Here is a 24,729-nt window from a genome sequence, read left to right as displayed (position 1 = left end):
AAAATAATCTCATAAAATCATCCTCCAGCAGCCAAGTGTAGAAAATTAAAAAGAAGGCTCACTAATCCAGACAGGAAAAGTCCTGATTTATCGCTCTAACCTCTCGTGTCATAAAATGGCAATGAAACAAAAACACCATTCTCTGGAATGGAGGGAGAGGAAATTTAAGAGTTGGACAGAAAAAGCCGAAGGAAATGAAAGTGCTGGTGTGCTCTGAAAAGTAACTCTCCAAATATGCCACTGGTCCCCTTGGTATTTTCAGGCCTCCCTGACGGCTTTCAGACCTAAGGTGCTTGGCTTCCGCTGAGTCGGAGTCTCTCCTGGCTGACAGGGGCTGCTAACTTCACCGGGGACCTTTCAGCCTCTCATGTCTTCACTGGACCAGATCAGGGGACAACTAAAAGCTGGGCTGCCAAATTCGAGAGATGATGAATAAGCCCAGGCAGAGTTCGGCCACCCTGCCATACCCGCTGATGAAGCTTGGCTGTTGCTGAGGCCGGTGGTGAGGCGACTCGAGAGCAGCGGGGTGGGGTGGGGAGGGGCAGGAAGGACTGCTCTTTTATTCAGGTTTCTAAATGCACTTTCAGATAAAGCCCTTCTAGAAAGACCACCAAAGCTGTAATCTCTGAACGTGGTCAACAGCCAAGGGATCATATTTAAGAGTGAGCAGACCCATTTTCAGAAACAAACATTCGGCAGGCTGTGAGGGGAAATGCAAACCAGACTTACTTGCTCTAAATCTCCTTTCTCTAATGCCAGTTCCTCCATCTCTGCTGCTGGCTCATCTTCCAGGAAGGGATTGGTGGATGCGGGTGGAGATTCCAGTTTTTTCTGTTAATTAGATGTGAGAAACAGATGGGTGTTTTCTGAGTAGAGTCAACACCTTTCCCCACTGATCCGCCTTTTCCAAGGCTCTCCAACAGCTATACCATGCAATCTGATCTGATGGGCAAAAATGGAGACACCCTGGATCACATTCTCACCACCAGGACTTCGCACTGCTTTTTATAACTGGAGGATAATTTACAATACTGTGATGGTTGTGCCATGTATCAACAAGAATGGGCCACAGGCGTACCCACCCCTCCCACCTCCCTCCCCACCCCACCCCTCCAGGTAGTCACAGAGCACCAGATTTGGGTTCCCCACATCACACATCAAACTCCCTCTGGCTCTTCCAGAAACCTTACCGCCCACTGACCCCAATCGCGAGCTGCCTACAACTCTCACTCATCCTTCAGTCTTCAAGTCAGAAGTCCCCTGTTCTGGGCAGCCTTTTCCCACCAGGCAAGTCTGGTTTAGAAGCCTCGATCCCCACCTGGCATGTCCCCTGACCAGGTATTTATTAAAATACTGCCAATTACTCATGTGTGTGTCTCCTCCCCACCAGGTTCTGTGACTGCAGGAATCATGTCTATCTTGTGTCTTATCTCTGGTGCCTGGCCAGAGACCTATATCTCTTCTGAAATATGACGGTAGGTTTGAATTCAAAAACAAACTCCAGAGCTAATCTTTTGTGTTCCAGATCATAGACTCTTCTCTTCCCAATTAAGACCCACTACAGCACCCACAACAAGATCTCCTTGAGAAAAATTACTCCCCAGTCCCTGAATGTGACTTTTTTTTTTCATTTTTCAAAAATACTTCTGAGCATGTATTTAAAAACAAAAAACATTTATTTGACTGCACTGGGTCTTAGTTGCAACATGCAGGATTTTCAGTCTTTAACTGTGGCACTCAACCTCTTTAATTGCCACATGTGGGATCTAGTTCCCTGATCAGGGATCGAACCTGGGCACCCTGCATTGGGAGCACAGAGTCTCAGCTACTGGATCAACAGGAAAGTCCCTTGACCACTCTTTTATTTTTTTATTATTTATTTTTCTTTTTTTTTGACCACTCTTTTAAAAGATCACTGAGTGAGACTTCGGGCTAGTAGAAGGCTGGAGATGTGGGTTTCAGCTCCAAAGCTGTTGCGTTGGCCCAGTCACCTAGCTTCTCTGAACCCCAGCAGCCTGAATGGCTGAATGAGGAGGATAGAGTTACAGACCACTTGAAGGATTAAATGTGATAAAGTGTGTGAAATGCTAGAAGCAGCACATGATATGTATTAACAATGATTCCAGTGCAACAACAGGAATGGAGGTTGTGCTTTGGAATTTTTTTTTTACAAATCTGACCTCAGAATGTTGTTTATGCCAAGGAGCTGGGTGTTCTAGCAGAAAGGGAACTCAGCAGACAAGCAGGATAAAAGGGACTGGCAGGTGCTGGGGAAGAGGAAGAGGGTAGAGGGAATGGCTCTCTTGAGACAAGAAGCTGGGTGCAGAGGGAGTTTCTAAAAGTACTTGTGAGGCGACTTCCCTGGTGGTCCAGTGGCTAAGACTCTGAGCTCCCAATGCAGGGGCCCAGGTTCGATTCCCAGTCAGGGAACTAGATCTCACGTGCTGCAACTAAAGCTATACATGCCACAATGAAGATCGACGCTCCCACGCACCACAACTAAGACCTAGAACAGTTAAACAAATCAGTATTTTTCAAATTTTCAAAAATAATAAAAGCACTTGTGATAACTGGAGCATGTATCAGTGGAGCAGACTGAATTAATCCCTATGGCAAGAGGGATGGCAGACAGACCACAGTGTCATGAATGACTTTGTCAGGTGCCAGGACATCAGCTGAAGATGTTACCGAAAAAAGAAAGAAAAAAGGAACCCAACAAACAACACAGAAAATTAAAAAATAAAACTTAAACACACACACACACACACAAACCACACCCATGTCTCATTTAAGCTTTAAGACAATTCCACTTACATCCTTGTAAACTACTTACTTCTTGGCTAAAACACTTGGATGGTATTTTGTAGCTAGACAGAGCCTTGGTGTATGAAGAAAGCCTTGTGATTAAGGCACTGTGTGTGTGTGTGTGTGTGTATATATGTGTGTGTGCGCGCGCACATGCTCAGTTGTGTCCAACTCCTTGCGACCCTATGGACTATAGCCCGCAGGATCCCCTGTCCATGGAATTTTCCAGGCAAGAATACTAGAGCAGATTGCCTTTTCCTCCTCCAGGAGATCTTCCTGACCCAGGGACTGAACCTGCATCTCTTGTGTCTTATGCATTGGCAGGTGGATTCTTTACCACTACGCCACCTGGGAAGACTAATTAATGTATTAGCTCAAGGAAATCAGGAGGAGAACAATGATTTTTGAGGTATCCTCTGGAGAAACAATATGGTCTAAGAAAGCAGCAAACATTTCAAATATATACACTCTGAAATTTGGCTTCTTTGCCTGATGTGCCGGGGACGGGGGGAACCCTCATAAATGAAAAGCAACTTACATTTATTTTCAGAATTAGGCTATTTCTAGAAAGCAATGTTTCTTTGAAAGCCATATTTCTAAGTCTTAGTTGTCTCTGTGAGGGTTGCTGGTATTTTAAGGTGAGGGTGAAAAACGGAATCTAAGCTTCAACAACAAGTTACATTAGTTAATAGCACTGGATTTCTGATCCTACTGGGTCAAAGTGGGTTTGGGGATCACACTGTTGAGCTGACCCACTATGATTCTGAGTCTTTCAGTCCTTTGGAGACATGGAGAGCAAGTCAGCAACTGACTGCAAAGCTTTGTTTAAGATTGTTCAGCAACAGAAACAGGATGTAAGTTTTTGAATCGAATATTCTTCATCTATTGCTAGGCCTACCAGGGTTGATAGTATGTTTCATAATTATATACAGGTAGGACTCATTTTAAAAACAATGTGTTCTTGGAAATCTTGGTGATGCCGACTGAGGGCGTTCCTGGGCTCCACGCTCACTGATGGGAGTATTCAATGGATGGAGGCAGGCTGTAAGAAGCAAACGTAAAAGGCAGCACTGAAAAGGCAGAGAGACGTTCCAGGCAGTACAGAGTGGGCTACTTGTTTGGTGTCACCGGGTCAGGAGGTTCCCCACAGGAGAGGTGTCCTTCCTGTCCCCACAGTCTGTCTCTATTAACAAACTGATGAGACTACTGGAGTCAGGGGCACTGGGCACTTCCTGCTCATTCACGTGAGGCACATGCATTCCAACTGGGAACCGAGCTGACACCAGAAAAGCGACTCACCACTCCTCCGTTCATCCACCTGACAAAGGGATGCACTGGGCACAAGGAAAGCAGGGGGCGAGGAGGACGGCGCTCGGTCCTCAGGGAGCTTACGGTCGAGTGGGAGAGGCAGACTTTAACCAAAGAATCACACAAGCGCGTGAGGCGGCCATGCAGGAAAAGCAGAGGTTGTTATGAAAGGATGCAACAGAGGGTCAGAGAAAACCACCCCGCGGAAACGATGTTGGAGCCAGAACTGAAGGACGCTTCAGAGCTCAGTGTGGGAGCGGAGTGGGATGGCCAGGGCTTTCTAGGCAAAGGGACAAGAGGGTGATGCCACCCATCCTGCAGTGGTGTGCTGAGCATGTGCTCAGCTCCAGGCACACTCCTGGGCACCAGAGATCCAGCACTGAGCAAGATAAAGAAGGGAGGTGCCGTGCTGAAAATACAGTGTGGGAACTGGGCTGAGCTGGGGAGGTTCTTCACAAGGTGATCCAAGAGGGCCTCTCTGAGGCAGGGACATTTGAGTAGAGACTTAAATGAGGAGAAGAAGCGAGTTGGGCCAAGACCTGGGGAAGAACATTCTCCCCAGGGAGAGCCAGTGCGAAGGCTGGAGTGAAAGGAACATGGCAGGGAGGGGCAGTGGGGCCCCCGATCACACAGCCTGTTGTGGGTTGTGGGAAAGGCTGGTTTTCTCATAGCAACTGGGCAGTCACTGGGGGTTCTAAACAGGGCAGTGGGAGGATCCAGTTTTAGATTCTGAAGAGGCTGCTGCCAAGTGGGGCTGACACCCGAGTGGGCGAAGCTAGAGTCGTGGAAATGGAAAAAAGTGGCCACACCTGGGGCATCTTTAGGAAAGCAGACTTAGGGGAATTGGTGAGAGAGTGGATGTGATGGGAAGGAAAGGAAGCAATCAAGGGAAAGGTGCTTTCTGGCCTGAAGAACTGTGTGGCTGGTGTGACCACTGACTGAGGGATGGGCCTGGGTTCAAGTCCAGGCTCTACCACTCGGGTATGTGGCTTAACTTCTCCATGCCTCAGCCCTTCCACCTGCAATGTGAAGGGATATGAACACCCACTGCACAGAGATGTAGTGACAGTTAATGAGCATGACTGTGTATACAGAGCAGCTTAACACAACAGCCGAGGAAGTGCGGCATGCGGGGGCTGTCCTTAGTGTTTAACTGGGGTACAAGTCATGAAGGCAGGACCACAGCTGTGCCTCTCAATAGAGCAATGCTCAGCGGGGAATAAGAGGACCACAGGGCTTGGAAGACTCATAAAAAGAATGTTTTTAATCACAAGTGAGATCTTTCCCTACTATTTCATCTCTTTGGGAGCTCTTCAGGAAATGAAAGCAATGCATCCATCATATTTCAAGGCAGAGGCCCACTGGGCTTCACCCTTCTGCCCTAGTCTCCAACAAAGCCCTCCAAGTATCTCCTGTACCACCATCCCATTGGCAAATGTTATGCCACAGAACACCGAGAGGCGGACGCAGATGCCTGCTACTGAGGGGGCCATGTTACTGCTCTGATTAATTTGGTGTGATGAAAGAACCAGTCTCTGCAGGAAGCCATCACCAGCACAACTCAGCCTTGTGTGCAAGAGGCCCTCTGGCAGAGACAACCAAATCTGCCACTCACTCCTGCTCTGTGGCTGTCACAGACCACAGAGAATTACAAGTTGAGGTTTAGATTTTAAAGAACTCAAATGACATGTTCCACGAGCTCTGGGGCTGCTAAATGAAACCAAAAATCTGCCAAGAAATGCACAACTTTCCAGTTTTGAGAGAATTCATTCTTTTTGCTATGATGACAGTTGATTTCAAGTTCATACATGAAAAGTCTTCACACGGCAAGTGTATTCCTACTTATTAAACCACATGGGATTCCCAACACTATCAAAACAACAGCGGCCACAGGACAGCCAAGCTGTCTCATTTACTGTTGGGAAAAGCCAACCAGGCTTTAGTCAGTAGTATGTCCATATCTGGGTCTGTCTGCACAAATCTCTTTCTAAGGCCTTAGCTGGACCCTTCAAATCATCAAAGAAGAAACTGAAATTTAAGATGAATCTGTTTCCTTTTCCTGGAGAAGAGAGCTTTCAATGTGAGATGAAAGTTCCACAATTTCTGCATTTCTCATTCCATAAATACTTTATTCTAGCCCAGTTTCTGATTTGTCCTTAAAAAGATGGCCTGGAGGCCTCAGCTGATAGGATGGTGAGCACAGGCCTACAGATACCTGGTTTAACCTTGCTGGGACCCCTCTTTTGTTCTTGGTGCCACCACATTCAGATCTCATGTTGTGACAGTTACGTATAGATATCTTTCTCCTACTAGAATATATGTATCTGTCTGACTCAATTTTTCATCTTTACCCAAGGCCCTGCCCCAAGAGGGAGCTTGAAAAACACTGGTGGATAAACGCTGGTGGAGAAGCATTCAATAAAATCCTCTTCAAACACAGGCATTACGGTTCCTCTTTTTTGTTTAAAAAAAAACAAAACCAAACCTAGGTAGGTGTAGGTGTGTGTGTGCACATGTGTATGCAGGGTTGGAAGAGTCTCAAATTATAACCCAAACTATTAAACAGTGCATATCTCTGGGAGGAGAGATTTAGAGTAGTTGAGAAAGAAGAGATTATTCTATTTTTTTTTAATATTCTGTCTTCTATTTTATTTTTTTTAAGATTTTTTTATGTCGACCTTTTTTTTTTTTAATGTGGACCATTTTTAAATTCTTTATTAAATTTGTTACAATATTGCTTCTGTTTTATCTTTTGGTTTTTTGGCCACAAGACATGTGGGATTTTAGCTCCCTGACCAGGGATCAAACCTATAGCCTCTGCATTGAAAGGCAAAGTCTTAACCACTGGACCTGGATCCACTGCCAGGGAAGTCCCAAGAAGAGACTGTTCTTTTAAAATATTTTATTCTGTTTGAGCTATAACAAGCATGTGTTACTCTCCCTCTTTTTGATAGATAAATTATCTGAAGCATGAAGATGATTTATAACTAAACTCAGATTTTCTAAAACCCTTGATATTTTAAAACTGTGATATAATTAACATAAAATTCACCATTTTAAGGTGATTTTCATTTCAGTGATTTCATAGAGGCTGAATATAATTTTTACCATAAATTTAATCACTGAGTCTCTAATGATACATGTGGGTATAGTTAAATCCTATCTAGACATTTGCTTTTAATTTCAAGGCATTTTAATTTACAGACTATATTAAATCCCTCCTAAAGGTCAGGAATTTAGGCAATCAGCTAGAAACCTGGGCAGTTCCCTTCTTCCAGTAACTGTTATAGCACAGGACATTATGAGTTTGTTGGGGCTGGAATAATAAAAACAAAACATGCCCTGTCCTTAAGGCTCTTTCGGTCTAAGTTCCTAACAGTTTCTAACAGTCTAAGTTTCTAAGTATCCATATCTGTCAAAAAAGAGCAAAAGATGATGCATCACATGACTCAGTTAGGAAGAGCTTTCCAGGTGAACTTGTCTTTTCAGGTGAGCTCACATTCATTGTTTCACTGTCAATCAGTCACCAAGGGGCGTGAAAAGGCCTGAGTGATACAGTGAAGGGTGGAAGGGAGCAAGCCTGGGAGGGTCTCTGGTTAACCTGGCCTTTGGCGGATTTCTTATCTGCTCTATTATTTTCCAAGGAATCTGATAACTTTCAATGAAATCTGGCATATGGTAAAGAGTATTAGGATATACTTTGATTCATTCTGTAGTTCTACTACTCTGAAACAAAATGGTGACCACAAAAGATTACCCAAAAGGCATATCCTGGGATCAAGGCCAGACAGGGAAGAGGCTAGGAGACAAGGAACAGCCAGTCTTTAGATGGGGTATCCAGCAGCTAGACTGGCCATTAGGCCAGGTGGCACTTCTGACCCAGCGCAGGCCAGCCTCTTTTCAACACTGTCTGTTGGGAGCATGGTCAGCAGTCACTACTAAGTCCATCGGGGTCTCTGACAGTGACGTCTGCAGGCTACTGGTGAAGGTGTGGCCCCACTTGCCCACAGCAAGATGTTTGCTGGACCAGGTTCAGAGTGAATTTCACTGACAGTGAGAAGCACAACCTTCACATCTCCCCAGAGCAGGGCGGCCGTGAACTGATTCTCCAGGACCTGGCCTGCCTTGTGGAACAGGCCAGAGGAGTTCTGTTGCCTTTCTACAAACTCATCTTTAAGGGAAGGTCCTTGAAGGCTGTGGAGCTGCCATGGTCAGGAACTGGAATGCAGAATGGTTGCTGGGTCACAATAACTGGGACAAAGAACAGTCTCAGGGGAAGAGACTGTCTTAAAAGAGAAAACTGACATGGAGAAGCCTGTGTGGAAGACAGCTGACCAACTGAAGAGGTGAAGGGTGAGTAAAAAGCTCATGGCTCAGAATTTCCCTGGTGGTTAAGACTACATCTGCCAATGCAGGGGGTGTAGGTTCAATTCCTAGTTGGAAAGCTGCTGCTGCTACTGCTGATAAGTCGCGTCAGTCGTGTCTGACTCTGTGCGACCCCATAAACGGCAGCCCACCAGGCTCCCCCATCCCTGGGATTCTCCAGGCAAGAACACTGGAGTGGGTTGCCATTTCCTTCTCCAATGCATGAAAGTGAAAAGTGAAAGGGAAGTCGCTCAGTCGTGTCTGACTCTTCGTGACTGTAGCCTACCAGGCTCCTCTGTCCATGGGATTTCCCAGGCAAGAGTACTGGAGTGGGGTGCCATTGCCTTCTCCGAGTTGGAAAGCTAAGATCCCACATGTCTCACAGCTAAAAAACCAAAAAATGAAACAGAAACAATACTGTAACAAATTCAATAAAGCCTTTAAAAAAAAAAGCTCATGGTTCAGCGGGATTTTTTTGTAATCTGAAACTCTGCAAACTAGATGGGAGAGCTAGGCGACAGCTGAACAACTGGAGGAGGTATCTGTAAATTGATTATGCCAGAGAATTTCAAAGACAGAAGTCCAAAAAGGAATGGATTGGTGGGAAAGGTTCGGGGGTTCCTAGTGACTGGGAACAACATCGCAGAGCATAGTACCCTGGGGAGACAGAAGGCTGCAGTCTGGGAGCATGACCCTGGTACTGAGGTAAAAGTGGAGAGACGCCGGGCTGCCCTGAGAAACAAGTAGACATCCACTGTTATCATTTCCAGACCTTTTTCTTACCTATTTACATATATAAACATGCTTCTTCCATAAATGGAATTATATGTACAGGGCTGTGTGGCTCAGTTGGTAAAGACTCTGCCTGCAATGCAGGAGATCCCTGGTTCGGAAAGATCCCTTGGAGAAAGGAAATGGCATCCCACGCCAGTATTCTTGCCTAGAAAACCGATGGACAGAGGAGTCTGGCAACTACAGTTCATGGAGTCGCAAAGAGCTGGACATGACTTAGTGACTAAATTACCACCACTGGGCTAGCTTACGTTTTGCACCTATACATGTGAGAGGTTTTCTTCCGACGACAGCACATCTACATCTATTCCTCATTCTACCACTCTGAAACTGTTCTATCTATTCCACAGCATGAATATATCATATTTTACTTAAGGTGAGTGATGGACATTATAGAAATCTCCAATGTTTTCTGCTTTTAAGGTTGCAGTTCACCTTTTTGGGGGTTACATCTTCCTCTAAGCACATCTTAATTATAATAAAACTCAAGAGTTAATAATGTAATAAGGTATTTGTGACTGAATAAGTGAAGACTCTATGACTCACAGAATTACTAGGCTTAAAATGGGGCTGATCCCTTGATAAAATGATGACAAGACATTCTAAAAATATGAAATACTGCATAATAGACAAATAATAAAGCCATACAGAATGTGTTGTATGACTATTTACATGATTTCAACAAAATCCTTGGGATGGGGGATTAAGCACTTGAGCTGATGGATGGGAACACCAAACTGTAAAAGACTTCAAAAGCGAAGCCTACCCATCCAGGCCACCAATGCCCCGGTCTGGTATCCCTTAGGACAGTCTTACCAGTGTTCCATCTGTCAGGGTGCACCCGGAAAAGCGTTTTGCAAGAAATCCCTCAAAGTTAGTCGTTCTCTGAATAGCAAAGAGAAGCAATTTCACTTCAATTTCCTTAGCTCTTGTACGCATGATCTTGGCAAGTTCTGTCCTTCAAATTAAAGAGAGAAGAATGTTGTCGAACAAACCAATCATTCAAGACAGGACAAAGTAAGTGGCTTTAGCTTATACTTAAAAACAACAACAACAACAACAACAACAACAACAAAAAAAAAACAACAAAGTATGTAGTCATTTCAAAACCTGAAGTCTATCACCAACTAAGTTTAATGCTCAAGGAATAGAAACACATATTCTAAATAAGAATTTTAGGGAATTTCCTGGCAGTCCAGCAGTGAGGACTCTTCAATCTTGCTGCTGAGGGCCTGGGTTCAATCCCTGGTGGCGGAACTAAGATCTCATAAGCCATGCAGCCTAAATAAATAAACAGTAAGAATTTTAAGGTGAAATTATCCACCAGTCAAAAAAAAAAACAAAATCAAAGACAATGGCTCTCAGTTTGCTTACATGGCTTCTACAATTTTTATTATTTTTAAAATTTCCATTCACTTGTTAATAGTATATATGAAGCGTTTACTCAGTATTTTATGAAAATGCATATATTCTATATAATTTTACAAGTCATTAATTACTGAATCATAAAGCCCTCCCTCTTCCAGATAGCTCAATAACCATCTTTCAACCAGAAAACAGGACCCCTGGGTAGAGATGGGAGAGATGGGAGTTAATCCCCTTGTAAAAAGTGACAGGTACCCATCTGGGTGTTTCCTGCCTGTGACGCTTACAGGCCACTCAAGTGTCCCATCTCAGAATGCTACGTTGTAAGAGAGCAGTCTCACGAGAGTTCTCAGTATAAGTACTGAGCTACAGATCATCTTCCCACACAAATAAACAACAAAAACCAAACAAAGAGCCTCTTAATTTGAGAATTATGTATCTACAGGCTTTTAGCGAAAATTTGAACAATGAAAGCTTAGCAGCAGCACTGCCATTAGCTGACACAACAGCACATGTGTTGGCTTTTATGTACACGCACTCTCCTGTGGACTTCATTTTTCACAGAAAGTGAATTTTGCAAGACACTGAACTAGGGGCTAAAGTGAATTAGTTATCAATCTCTCAAGCAATGCACTCTTTCTTTGCTAATCAGGACTTAGAAAGTGACAACCATAATCAACCTTGAATCAATAAGGTCATCTAAATCCAGCAGCAAGTATGTTTCTGAAAACCACCAGCACACAGAATGTAAAGCACCAAGGGGTGACCCTAATGTAAACTAGGGACTCTGGGTAGCAAGGAGGTGTCAAGGTAGGTTCAGCAACTGTAACCTGTATACACTCTGGTCGGGGATGTTGATGATGGCGGAGGCCTCTGTGGATGCAGGGGAGGGCAGGGGTTATACTGGAAATCTCTTGTCAATCTTGCTGTGAACATAAATCTGCTTTAAAAACTAAAGCCTACGTGTGCATCCTAGAACCCGGGCTCTGCAACGTGAGGAGTCAATGCAAGGAGAAACCACTGTGCCACAGGCAGAGAGCAGCCCCTGCTCACCCCAAACAGAGAAAGCCCATGCACAGCAATGAAGACTCAGCAGTCATAAATAAATGATTTTAAAAATAAAGCCTATTACAAAATAAATAAACAGCCAATATCTCTTAATGAATCCCTGCCCCCTATGATGTGCTCTTAAAGCATACAAACCGACTGTAATCCACAATTTTAAGAGAGATTAAAGGTGGCTGAGTTATGCATACATATGGAACATCTTAAAAAGTTAACTGGGGTTAATGTAACTGTGCACTGGTCAGGGGGCCTCTGTAGACTCTAGCTTTAGCTCTGTCATGGACACACTGATCTACACTTCTTGGGCTTTAATTCTTTGATCTAAAGGGACTATCTGGCCTTGGGCTATGGCTCATGGAACCGAAGACAGGAGGAATGGGAGAAGGTCTCTAAAAGGCTCAGAACACTCAGATGCCAAAGTGATTAATGATCCAAAGACTATAAACACTGGGTTAGGGGTGGGAAATCTGCTCAACAACTATTTCCTGAGTGTGTACTATGTCACTGGAGTAGACACAGCGCTGTCCCTCTGGAACCATCTACCCAGCATGTCAGAAAAGCAGAACAATGATGGATGTACATTCACTGCACATTGATATGTGTGACACAGACACGGGGAAAACACAGAGCAATGAATCACTACAGGGAATCTGGCTGACGTGCTTTCGGATGGCTAAGAAGGCCGGCTGTTCAAGGTAGGGCAAGGCTATAGGGAAGTCCTAGAACAAAGATAAGAGCAGACTGTGCCGCTGTGTGGTGTGCATATCACTCTTAAGGCGGAACAGACATACAAACAAGCGCTCTGGCTATAGCCTGCTAGCCCAGGGCACTCATGTATCCTTTTCCGTTTTTCCCTATCAAGTGTTTACCCACTCTTCACATAATGCTCTCTCCTCTAAGGCTGAAGCTCTGAAGATGGAGAAGGTGGAATACAGCTACAGTTGGAGTCAGGGACTCAGTTTGGGATATATTCTAACTTTCAATAGGAACGGAGTCTTCCAAAGGAACTCCAGCACAGCTGAAGACATGCTCCTGAAAATCATGATTCTCAAACCAATTTTTAAAAACAGGTGGAAGTGGTTCCAAAGTCACAGGAACCCACAGAGACTGGGGGGGCTGGGCTTCAGTCAACTGATATCAATCAATACCCAAACCAGTAGAGAGTTGGCAGCTACCTTGTGATGTGGCAAAATTCCACAGCAATTCTCTCCGCCATGTACCACTCACGTGGGAACATCCGGCCATATTTCTCCTCGTAGTCCACGAGCTGGCGTTTGACCCAGGCATAACGACGGTCGATTTTGTCCAGCCAGGCAACCTGGGGGAAGCAGGGAATAAAATCTACCCCAGCGCTCAGAAGCAGTATTGACAGTTGAAGGAAATAAGCAAAAACATAGAAGCAAGAAAAACACAACCAATCTATTCCTCATGATTTTAAAGAGTCTAGGTTACTTTTTTTACTTGATCCAGAGGTTCTTAACCCGGGGTCTATGATTGGGCTTCAAGGGTCTATAAATTTCCTGAAACTGTATGCAAGGTTTTATGTATAGGTGCATTTTTGCAGAGAAGATCTCTAGCTCTCATCCATTTCTCCAAAGGATCAAGGACCCCAAAATGGTTAAGAATCACTGAACTGTACAGTCAGCCCCTAGGAATCAGGGTTTAACAATCAACATTTTAAGACAGTAATACTAATAAAATATAAATCACAGACTTGAGAGCAATCAATTTTTAGTACAATTCAAATGTGACATCTGAGCTCATTTGGTCAATACTTACATCTTGGTTTTCTTGAAAAAGTACTAGGTACTCTGACAGATGCTGTTTAATAAACTTTTTGATGATTTCCTGTTTGATTCTGGGGTCCAAGATATTAGCAACCTGACACGCATCTCGTAGAACGTTGCTGGGTCCTCCTGGCCTCTGGTAAAACACACAGCACACACACCAGTTCAGAAGCCAGAAGCAACCTTTAAATCTTATGCCCTCTGACAGCTGCTGCTTCTTGTTCTACTCATGATGTTGTCATTACTTCCACTCCCCTGACACTCATTCTTCTGCCCTGGATGGATATTTGAGTTACTTGTTCCTCAATGAAAGAATCATTAAGCTAGTCTGTAGTAGCCAGTATAAAAGCTACTCCGTGAATCAACAATGAGACATCCTGGAAACAGGGCCAGGAACTTTTGCTTTCTGAACTGAAGTCACCTTCCTGAAGGGCCCTAAAAGTCAGAATGACACCAGTCTGATGCCACACGTGCCACCTTCCTCTGACTCGAACCTTGGATTCCTGTTCTCAAAGTGCTGTAATTATGCCAAACAGCATGCTGGCATTTAAAACCTAAATCCAGGTTCCATCCACCATCCTTGCCCCACTGACGGTCAACCACGCAAACAGGCAGCCAGATTATATTATGATACTGGTGCCTTGACCTGAAAAAAGTCGTAGAAGACCATCACAGGGCTGTATGGATACATCAGGATGGGAAGGCCTTTGTTATTACTGAAGGCAGCTCCGTCTCCTCGAACCTTTCTTTACAGTGACTCACTGAATGAGCGTGGCTGGCTGAGCAGACCACGGAACACGTGGCATCGGCTCATGGCTTGGCTAAATAGCCACGTAACTTTGGCACAGTTATTGACACTCATCTGAAAAATAATTGGAAAAAAATTATGCATTCTAACTAGGTGATGATTAAGGGTCTTACAAATCTTTATGATTTTTTAAAATCAATTCTAATTTATCCATCTCAACTGAAGTTCAAGAGTTTCTTAAGTGTCACTTAGGCTGCCCAAGAGCTAACTAAACTGTTAAATGCTGACTATGCTCCGTGCTGAGTGGCTATTCTGTCCCCCACAGAGAATTCTGACTGCTCAACTCTGGCTTCTGGATGAAAACGTTTGATTTGACAGAGAAGTTATGAAAGCCAAAATCTATGGGCTCACGGGTTCAGACTTTTTCATTTATAAAGGACTTCACAGCAACCTTGGATACTTTTTAAACAAATCTTGATTTCCATTTGTGAAGCAGTAATAAAAACACAAAGCCTTTAAGAGAGGTCAATAGTCACTCAGAAGGAAAAAAGAAAACTCTTGTAGAAACATCAAGTCATCTAGCCTGGGAAAAGGGAAACAAGTTGCTAAAGAAAACCATTTTCACCTCATTTTCCTCCTGGGGTCTGAGAAAAAGGTATAATGTAGGTCAATGTTATATTTTCCTAAATGATAAAGCTGGGCTTTATCTGCATCTTTCTAAAACTTCTTAAAACCAGGGTCAATAGCAGAGTAGAGTAAAACAGACCCTAGTGCTTATAACTTGTGAATCTCTTACTATCCCTTTTTACAGGACTGTTTTCTGATACCCACTCCCCACAGTTACAGCAAATGGAAAAGGAAGATAAAGTTCACAAAGGAACATGCTTTATGAATAAAATACCTGATTGCTAGAAGACAGCCATAATATACGCAGACATGAAAATCAGAGGCAGGTTTCCTATAGGAGGTAATCGACAAAGCTGGGGCAGCTACCCCCACACACTTCCTAAGTCTCTTTTATGAGGCACAAAGAACAATGATTAAGATATTTCCAGTTATTGAATTATAGAACAGATCCAGGGAACGCTCCTTGGCTTGGCAAACAGACATATATCCCCCACCTCCATCCACCAAGCGCCAGTCAGTGTGCTTCAGGTCATTTCTGAGCCGCACAGTTCTTGCTCCTAAAATAGCTCAAATAATAAAGGAGAAAAAAAGCTTCTGAGGGTTCTTCTCTCCTCAACACATGCAAAGCATTAAGATTATGTCTGCTACAATTTGAAGGATGGAGCTAAAAGCAGTTACCCCAGTACAGTGACGGCCAAATGAGGCAAAACTTGTTACATGAGAAGTGTAACCAATAGCTCACGAGTGAAATTACTGTGGGCTTTGCAGACACAACACAAACAGTCAGGCTACCAGTGAGAGCTGAAGGGATTCATCCCAAAGAACAGGATTCTGACCATTAAAAGCGAGTCTCCTAACTGTCACTATGAGAGTTACTTAAGCCTGGGCACGTTCCTGTCCGTTATCTCCTCACCAAATTGAAACCAAAAAGTTATGTAACAATCCTAAAAAAAAAAATCACTGTGGTTTGGAAAAAAAAATTAAACAAACAAACAAAAAAAGTAACTATGAGAAAAAAGGTTAATTCCCCAGACAGACAACATTTTGGGTTTGACACATGTTAAATGAAATGAAAACAAACCCTCACTGTGGATGCTGTGGGGACGAAGATGAAGAGCCGACTGATATCACTTCGGGATATTTAAAATCAAGGATGGTCCATTACCCTGAATCTTTAGCACACAGACTTTATGGCTGCCAGCAACCGCATTTGAAATAGTAAGTGAATCATAGTTATGGTGAGTGTGAATCAGGCCAGAATATGGTGAGAATATCCAAAGACTGAAGGGAAAATGCGAAACAATACCTTGGTGCCCTGGGAAGGAAAAGCTTCTTCAAAATCGGCCAGGATTTGCTGTCCTAACTCAGTCTGGGCTGCCTTCACTCTGTAGGGAAAAGAGAATATATCATTACCTGGCATAATTTTCAAATGTCCATAAATAACTGTGCACATAGAGGTTATGACTGCTGAAGTCTTCAGGGATCATCCAGGAAGCAGGCAGTGGTGGCTAGATAAGATAGGTCACACACTAGTTAGCAGCAGGTTTATGACTACATCAGCTTCCCCAGTGGCTCAGTGGCAAAGAATTTGCCTGCAATGCAGGAGACACAGAAGTCGCGGGTTCAATCCCTGGGTCAGGAAGTTCCCCTGGAGAAGGGCATGGCAACCCACTCCAGTATTCATGCCTGGAAAATCCCACGGACCAAGGAGCCTGGTGGGCTACAATCCATGGGGTCGCAAAGAGTCCGACACGACTGAGCATGCACGCACACACAGACTCTTTCTACATCCCAGAGCTCTCCTAGGCCTCCCCTCAGCTGTCGTGAGGTAGTACACGTCAGTCTTTGCAAAATGTCACTGGGGTAGTTACGCCACAGGAAGATGCTATATACTAATGCCCAGTAGTGAGTAGTGAAGTCGCTCAGTCGTGTCCGACTCTTTGCGACCCCATGGACTGTAGCCCACCAGGCTCCTTGGCCCATGGCATTTTCCAGGCATGAATACTGGAGTGGGTTGCCATTTCCTTTTCCAGGGGATCTTCCTGACCCAGGGATCGATCCCAGGTCTCCCGCACTGTAGGCAGACGCTTTACTGTCTGAGCTACCAGGGAAGCCCAAGTCAAATTTAAATCCACTTCGGGTTACTGGTGTAATTACTCTGCCGTTCCTTGGAGAACAGGATGGGAAGTGGGTTTTGAACTGCTTCAGGGTTGCTGTTTTTTCCAACCTGGAAACCAACATCAAGATTCTAAGTTTTAACAAGTGAACCAAAATACTGTTTTCTAAAGTAAAAAGATCAAATGATGAAATGAACTGCTATTTGAGTGTGAAGGTCACTGAATGAAGACTTAAGTTTGCTTGGGAGATGGTGAGGATGAAGACTGAGTCACACTGGAAATGAGTTTGAAAAGGGAGGCTGGAACTGAACTGGGTGGTTTTCATGGAAATGAGGAGCTCAAGAACTAGTGCTTGGCTGAAAGGAAAGAAGAGAAAGGAGAAGCAGCCAAGAGGAGAGAGGAGCTCTGGGTCGGCCGCCTGCCACCAGCTCGCCCTCCCCCAGCCCAGAGAGTTGGGTCCCTCCTGCCCACCATCCTCACAGCTGGACTGCCCTGAGCCTGAGGCAAATCTTTTATCTTCGCTAAAAGCACCATAAAATAATGTTCTTCCTTTTTTGGTCTCCACCCTGTTACTCTGGAATTAACTTTATGAAGTTTCTAGAAATAGTGAACAACTCAAAACCACAATTTCTTTGGCTACTAGGCTGTGCCTGGCAACCTACAGAGATTTTTTTTTTAATGAGGGGATAGTCAGGACCCAAAATGGTCTGGTTTTTCTGTGGCATAGTTATAATTATGCCTTATTCCAAATACTTTCCAGGGTTTTTCCACTATCTTCAAAACTTAAAACTACTCTCATAGGTGAGTTTGCAGCTTCTTTTAGTTACTTTCCAAGGGGATGAGAGATGACAGAGATAAGGTTGTCACCCAAGTAGCCCGCACATTAGAATCTAATGACATTAAAATGTCATTCATTTACACTTGCCCAGCATACCACAGGAAACATTCCTTGAGTATGAGTTCTGACAAGAAAGAAGATGCTTTTGTAAAACCATTACCTCTGAGGTCTTATGACTCCACATAATGGGCCAGACAGACCGACTCCTCTAGTGCCAGGTCACAAGACAGAGCTTCCAGGCCCCTTTGTTCCTTCTCTCTCCTCTTGGCAGCCAAAGAGAGCACAGGTTCCCCCTAAGCCACAGATCACTCCAGGAGGGGAAGTTCCACCCCGGTTGAAAAGTCACAGTCTATTTGCAGGGCTCCTGAGTGTCTCGGCGATGTGATGGTCCCAGCTCTGCCTCTGTCACCCTTTCTACTGCGACATTCCCTGACCACATATTCTTAACCAGATTTGAAACTGGGGTGCCTGAGGCAATATGGATGGACCTAGAGATTATCACACTAAGTGAAGTAAATCAGAAAGAGAAAGACAAATACCATATGTTATTTCTTGCCTGTGGAATCTAAACTGTGACACAGATGAAATTATCTATGGAACAGAAGCAGACTCACAGGCACAGAGAACAGATTCGTGATTGCCCAGGGGAAGGGAGGGAGAGGAGGGGCGGACTGAGAGTCTGGGGCTAATAGGTGCAAACTGTTAGACTGGACAGCACAGGGAACTTTAACCAATCTCCTGGGATAAACCGTAATGGAAAAGAGTATGAAGAAGAATGTCTACATGTGTATAACTGAGTCACTTTGCTGTACAGCAGAAATTAACACAGAATAAATCAACTATACTATACTTCAATAAAATATTTAGAAACAGAAATTGGAGTGCCTGCAAAGACAACCAGAGCCTATAAGGGCAAAAGTATCAGCTTGTGATTTGCAGACCCCCTTGCCTTCTTCTACAGTCCATTTCCAAGGTTACTTCTTGAGACAGTCTAGACTTAGCTGTGCAACTAGTGAGCTACGTGTACTCCTAATTAAGTCATTTCCCTCAAGTGAGCCATAACTAAGAATGGCTGTGAACTAAGAGGGTGGGGATGGAGGCCTGGACTAGATGCCTTTCAGTATTATTGTTATCTGATTACTCCACAACACACATCTTACAGCTCTAGCTGGCAACAGCATCCATCCTTACCGGTGACTGCAAGTCGGATGTTTAATGAACACTGGAGCACAAGAATCAGCTTTTGCATGTTTCCAAGTGTAGTTTCTGAAGTGTCTAGCAGTGACTCAGATGAAAGAGAAACCATTCCCCTTCGTGACAGTAATGATGGTATCTAGAAACCCAAACCCTGATTCATGCACTTGCAAGATGTGAATAGTGGTCTTTACAATCAGTTGCCTGAGCAAGATCCTACAAAGACATCAAACACACTGAAAAAAACACATCTTTGGCCTCACTCCTTCAAACTCCTTCCTCTTCCAACCATGAAAAGTAAGCTCTTACTGTGAAGAGATGGAGCACTAGACTCTGTTAGCAGAGTACTTACGTAAGTTCAGCTACCAAGACTTCCTAGTCATCCTTATGAAAGTCAACCTACAACTAATAGAGAACAGGGGAAATGACAATTTCTCCTGGATCCAAATAAGCTTGACCTGCTTATGTGTTGACAACTCAGTGCTGACCACTCTTAGCAAATGAGAGATTACCTATGCTATGCCGGAAACGATGGTCAACCAACTGCCTCCTGGCATCCTCCACACCATGTGACCAGGGGTTGTTCAAAGGTACCCTTCCCATGGGACTTCCCTGGTGGTCTAGTGGGTAAGGGGCAACTAAGCCGATGCGACTCGACTACTGAGCTATGTGCACCACAACTGGAGAGGAGAAAGCTCGAGCACCACAACTAAGACCTCATGCAGTAATAAAGAAATAAACATTTTTTAAAAAAGCACTCTTGCCTAAATGTGCTATCAGATTTCAGCAGAGGGATGGCAGCAGAGGGACCACAAGCTATGAAAACCATTTAGACATTTATGGACAAAATAATTCTGATGCTTCCCATACCCTGTGCAGGACTGTCCCAGAGAAAGTACCCTCAGTAATTTGCAAAAAACTGACCTCCCAAAATAGAGAGTCTGTACTGGACAGAATGATTCGTCAGTCTGATTAGTCAGATACTCCAGTTCCAAGGAGACAGAATCTCAACCCAGAATCTTACAGTGACTCAGTGGGACGCTTTGATATCATCAAGTACAATCCTTACGCTTTCAAAACTCGTGCTTTTGAAACTTAATATCCTTTCAGAAAGAAACTGTCATAGTCATACAGCTAGCTAGGCCTTTCCTTTCTTCCTTCCTTTTCCTTTATGTAAAAATTTTTATTGAAGTATATATAGTTAGTTGACTAGCTAGGCCTTTTCATCCTCTACTTTAATTTCTTTGACCACTATGGCAAGTGATCCCCTCAATACGCCAAGTACCTCTCATGCAGAAGAGGTTAGAAATGGCCCTGAAAAATATGTCTCAGTTAGAAGCTTTCATAGATTTCAAGAGAACGCCAGAACCTTCCATTTTTCCTCAGGAAATACTGACTGATTACTGGACACACTGGCTTTCTCAGATATTCTTAAGCCAGGAGGATTTGAAATATAAAGATGACATTAAAGGGGGGAAAAAAAAAAAAAAACTTTCCGTCAACGCTACATTAACGTTTAAGCATTTTCCAGAAGGGTAGTTGGAAGAAACAGCTGTATTCAAATTGACGTCCATGAACTTCATATTTCAAATGTGCAGGCAAAGATGTCAGCACACAGGCTTTCCTGTGACTTCCGCAGTCTACAGACAGCAAGCTCTGAAGCTAGAGGCACTGAGGTGGTGCACAGGGTGTAAGGCTCCCGCCTTCCCCCGTCTCCCCAAACAAACAAGCTATTTCTATCACTTCCAGATGGTTCTACCATCGCTATGTAAACATAGGGAGGAAAATTCACCAGAAATGATGCTAAAAATAAGAAGTCTGGACTTTCCTCAAACTTTTAGTACCTCCTGAAAAAGAACTGTAGTCCAGGCACTGGAAACAAGCAATTCCTTCCTTTCCGTTAGTTTTAGTGTTACTTAATAGCACTTATTCTCTATTAATCAACACTTTTTTTTTTTTTGCAAATAGAAGTTGTGAAATGAACAAAAAAGAAAAGTAAATCCTCCTGTGTTCTCAGCAATCCTGCAAGATAATGAATAGCTGGAGCACCAAACTATACTGATAGAAAGTTATCTTTTAAGGGGAGTGTCATGATAGCAGTGATCACAAAGCTTCTGTGATTTATAAAATAACATCTTTGGAAAAACAAAATTAAAAGGCAAGAAATCCTCAAAGAGTGCATTCTCTTGTTTTTCCCTATATGCTTTCTTATAATATAAATAAAATTCAGTTCTACCACGCTCCTGCCATCAGCAGTGCCCATCCAATGCAATCACGCAACCTCCTTGACTACATGGTTGCTGTCATGGAATGGTCTTTATCTTTTTCTAATCCAGAACATAGCCCCAAACTCCAGTCTCTTGTAACTATAACTGACAAGACTTTTACAAAATACAAATAAGACTATGTCTCTTCTTGCTTAAAATCTTTCATTGTCCACAAAACAAATGCAGAGCAGATTCAAAACGAATGTAGAGTCAGATCTATGACCTGACTCTGCCTACTGAGACAGACTTTCACTCTCCACGCTCTTCTTTTCCCCCCTCTCTTCTTGTCTTGGTAGTAAGGTCCTACCTTCTGTTTTGGCCACACCCTGTGCCATGTGGGATCTTAGTTCCTTAACCAGGGATCAAACCCATACCTCCTGCAATGAAAGCATGGTACCTTCCTCAGATCTTACCCATTCTTTTAAGGTCAGATTAAAACTTAATACTTCTTGACCCCTACCCTCAGCCCCTGAAGGCTGAGTCTCTCAGTCCCTCTTCTGAGACCCTGCTGTCCCCAGACAGCATGGACTAGTTCTGTTATATCCATCTCTATCAGTGTCTCCCACAATAATGGTGAGCTCTTTGAAGGCAAAGAGTATGTGTTTTTCACCTCACGCCCTCAGGACCCCAGCACAGAGCCTGGGATCTAGAAAGCGTGTGGTCAGTATCTATTAGATAAACGAAGAGAAGAATAAGTGAATGGGAAAAGAGATCAACTTTGGATTATCAGGAGGGTGAGAGGTGATGACGCTGTCTCCCCCACCCACCACCCACCCCCACCACCCAGCAGAGCAACTCTGCCTTCTCCATCTGAGCTTCCGTCTTTCCTGCAGCTCATAAGGTCCCGTTTGTCTGCTCTCTCGGCTGCTTCGCATCCCCAGGTTGACAGGGCAATCAGCCAGTTATGAGTGTGATGGGATTAGGAAGGAGGAAAGGAAGGGTGGAAATTTCCCAAGTATTTTGCCAAGCTCTGTTCCGATACTCCTTACCAGAGTCTTGGCATTTCCATTCTCAGATGGCACCCTGAGCACGAGGTATAACCCCTCCCCTTCCTGCCCCAGATCATCTGAAGTAATGAAAAGTTTAATAAGAATCCAGAATTGGGCAAGAAAAGAAGAGGTAGACTAGAAACTCTGGTAGGACAGGACTGAAGAAGGAAACCTCTGCCAAAATGGCTTCTCAAAGATGAAGGACGTGGGCTTCCCTGGTGGGCCAATGGTTAAGCATCAGCCCTGCAATGCAGGGGACACCGGTTTGACCCTTGATCCAAGAAGATCCCACACGCCCAGGGGCGACTAAGCCTGCGGCTCGCTGAAGCCCGGGAGCTACAACTACTGAGCCCAAATGCCTAGAGCCTATGTTCTGCAACAAGGGAAGCCACTACGATGAGAAACCCACACACTACAACTAGAGTAGCCCCTACTCGTCACAACTAGAGAAAGCCCACAAGCAGCACTGAAGACCCAGCACAGTCAAATAGATTTTTTAAAAGATGAAGGACACGAGGGGAGTGGATACCAGGAGCAGGAGGGTGGCTCCTGGCACCCATCAGGGGGATGCTGGGCTCCTGCAAGAGAAACAACTAAGCCAGTGCCAGGTCTCAGCCCGTCCTTGAGTGATCAGGTCAGGAGCGGCTGTGGGTCTGAGAAACCCAGCAGAGTCCACAGGGCTGACAACACACAGGCAGATCAGAAACTCATGGGCCCAGAAGATCAGCCACCAGCACAGCCTCCCTGGCGGCTCCCCCAGCTCCAGCCCCACCTCACCTGAGAAGCACTGTCTGCAGCACATGTAGCCAAGTGGCATATCCCGCCTACCCCTTTATGAGCAGGGGGCAGTAAGATAGCATCTCTGATCAGGCTGACAGAGAATCTCACAGCCAAAAATGAGTGTTCCGCTAGACATCACCAAACATGCAACACCAAGAAAGTCATTACAAATGAACTGAAGACCTTAGAGCACAGAGAAACAGAGCAGGCAACTCAGAACTTAAGAACCTGTATAATTTATGTTCCCTGAGAGGTTTAAGATGATACTATGCCCATGAAAAAAGAATCAACTAGATACCCTGAAGATTAAACTTGGATTGTTGCAATAAAAACTCAACAGCTAGGCTAAATAACAGAATGGGCACTATTGAAGAACAAATTTAAAAAGGAAAGTTGAGTTGAGGAATTCAGCTTAATAGGACAAAAAGGTATAAAGCATTAAAAAAAAAGAAAAAAAAGGAGGGCCTGGTTTCAATCCCTGGTCAGGAAACTAGATCCCACATGCCACAGCTAAAGACCCCACATGTCCCAGTTAAAAGATCCTCATGCCACAACTAAGACCTGGAACAGCCAAATAAATTAATAAATAAATTTTTAAAAGTTAAGGAACATAGTAGCAGATCCAAAAGTTCCAATACTCGTGTACAAGGGATTCCACAAAGAGAAAACAAAGGACAGAGCACAAAGAGAAATAAAAGAGAACACCATCTCAGAATTTAAGGAACTCATGAGTCTTCAGATTAACCATACCAGTAAGTACTAAGCAACATGAATGAAAGGAGATCTATGTCCTAGTAAAATCCCTAATTCTCCCACCACCAAATCTCAAACGCTTCCAGAAGAAAATAAAAATGAAACAAAAATAGATTATCTTATAAAGGAGGAAGAATGAGATGGCCTTCAGGTTTTTTCCAGGCAACAATGAATGCCAGATGATAGACTGCCTTTGTCTATCCTACAACATCCATGAGGTGGAAGCAACTCAGCCGTCCAACAACAGATGAATGGACAAACAAAATGTAGTCTCTACGTACAATGAAGTACTCAGTCTTAAAAAGGAACAAAATTCTGATAAATGATACAACACAGATGAATCTGAAAACATGCTAAATGAAATAAGCTGGACACAAACTGTTTGAGTCCACCTACATGAAGTACCCAGAAGAGGCAAATTCACAGACAGAAAATTGATCAGAGGTAACCAGAGGTGGGGAAGAAGAGGTAATGAGTGTTATTATTTAATGCACACAGAGCTTCTATCTGGGGTAATCAAAAACTTTGAGGAATGGTTGTATGATAATGTAAAAGTGTGCTTGCATGCTCAATCGCTTCAGTCATGTCCAGCTCTGTGACCCTATGGACTGTAACCCGCCAAGCTCCATAGGATTCTCCAAGCAAGAATACTGGACGGGTTGCCATGCCCTCCTCCAGGGAATCTTCCTGATCCAAGGATTGAACATGCGTCTCCTGTGTTGCAGATGGATTCTTTACCATTGAGCCACTGGGGAAGACTGAATGTATACTTAAAGCTACGAAACTGTCCAGTGAAAAATAATTAAAATGGTAAATTTTAATGCAATGTATATTTCAATACAATTTTTAAAGAGATAAAGAAGTAGGTACCTTGAATGGACCAATTACTATTGAAGAGACTGAAAGGACAAGGATCTGGATTGAAAACA

General features: G+C 43.9%; 1 protein-coding gene across 1 annotated transcript in view; it reads right to left on the bottom strand.

The window, feature by feature from the left end:
* VPS53 (VPS53 subunit of GARP complex) overlaps positions 1 to 24,729 on the bottom strand; it is a 124,415-nt gene that overhangs the window by 62,607 nt on the left and 37,079 nt on the right. Inside the window, exons 8-12 of the mRNA XM_069603041.1 lie at positions 16,169 to 16,247; positions 13,480 to 13,623; positions 12,876 to 13,018; positions 10,087 to 10,228; positions 730 to 831 (exon numbers count right to left, since the gene is read on the bottom strand). Of these exons, the coding sequence (XP_069459142.1) occupies positions 730 to 831; positions 10,087 to 10,228; positions 12,876 to 13,018; positions 13,480 to 13,623; positions 16,169 to 16,247 (610 nt within the window). The remainder of the gene's footprint in view (positions 1 to 729; positions 832 to 10,086; positions 10,229 to 12,875; positions 13,019 to 13,479; positions 13,624 to 16,168; positions 16,248 to 24,729) is intronic.

This window comes from Ovis canadensis, chromosome 11 (assembly GCF_042477335.2).
Source record: "Ovis canadensis isolate MfBH-ARS-UI-01 breed Bighorn chromosome 11, ARS-UI_OviCan_v2, whole genome shotgun sequence".
In the NCBI taxonomy this organism is placed as follows: domain Eukaryota; kingdom Metazoa; phylum Chordata; class Mammalia; order Artiodactyla; family Bovidae; genus Ovis; species Ovis canadensis.
Note: the sequence above shows the minus strand (reverse complement) of the source record. Positions and strands in the feature narration are given on the sequence as shown.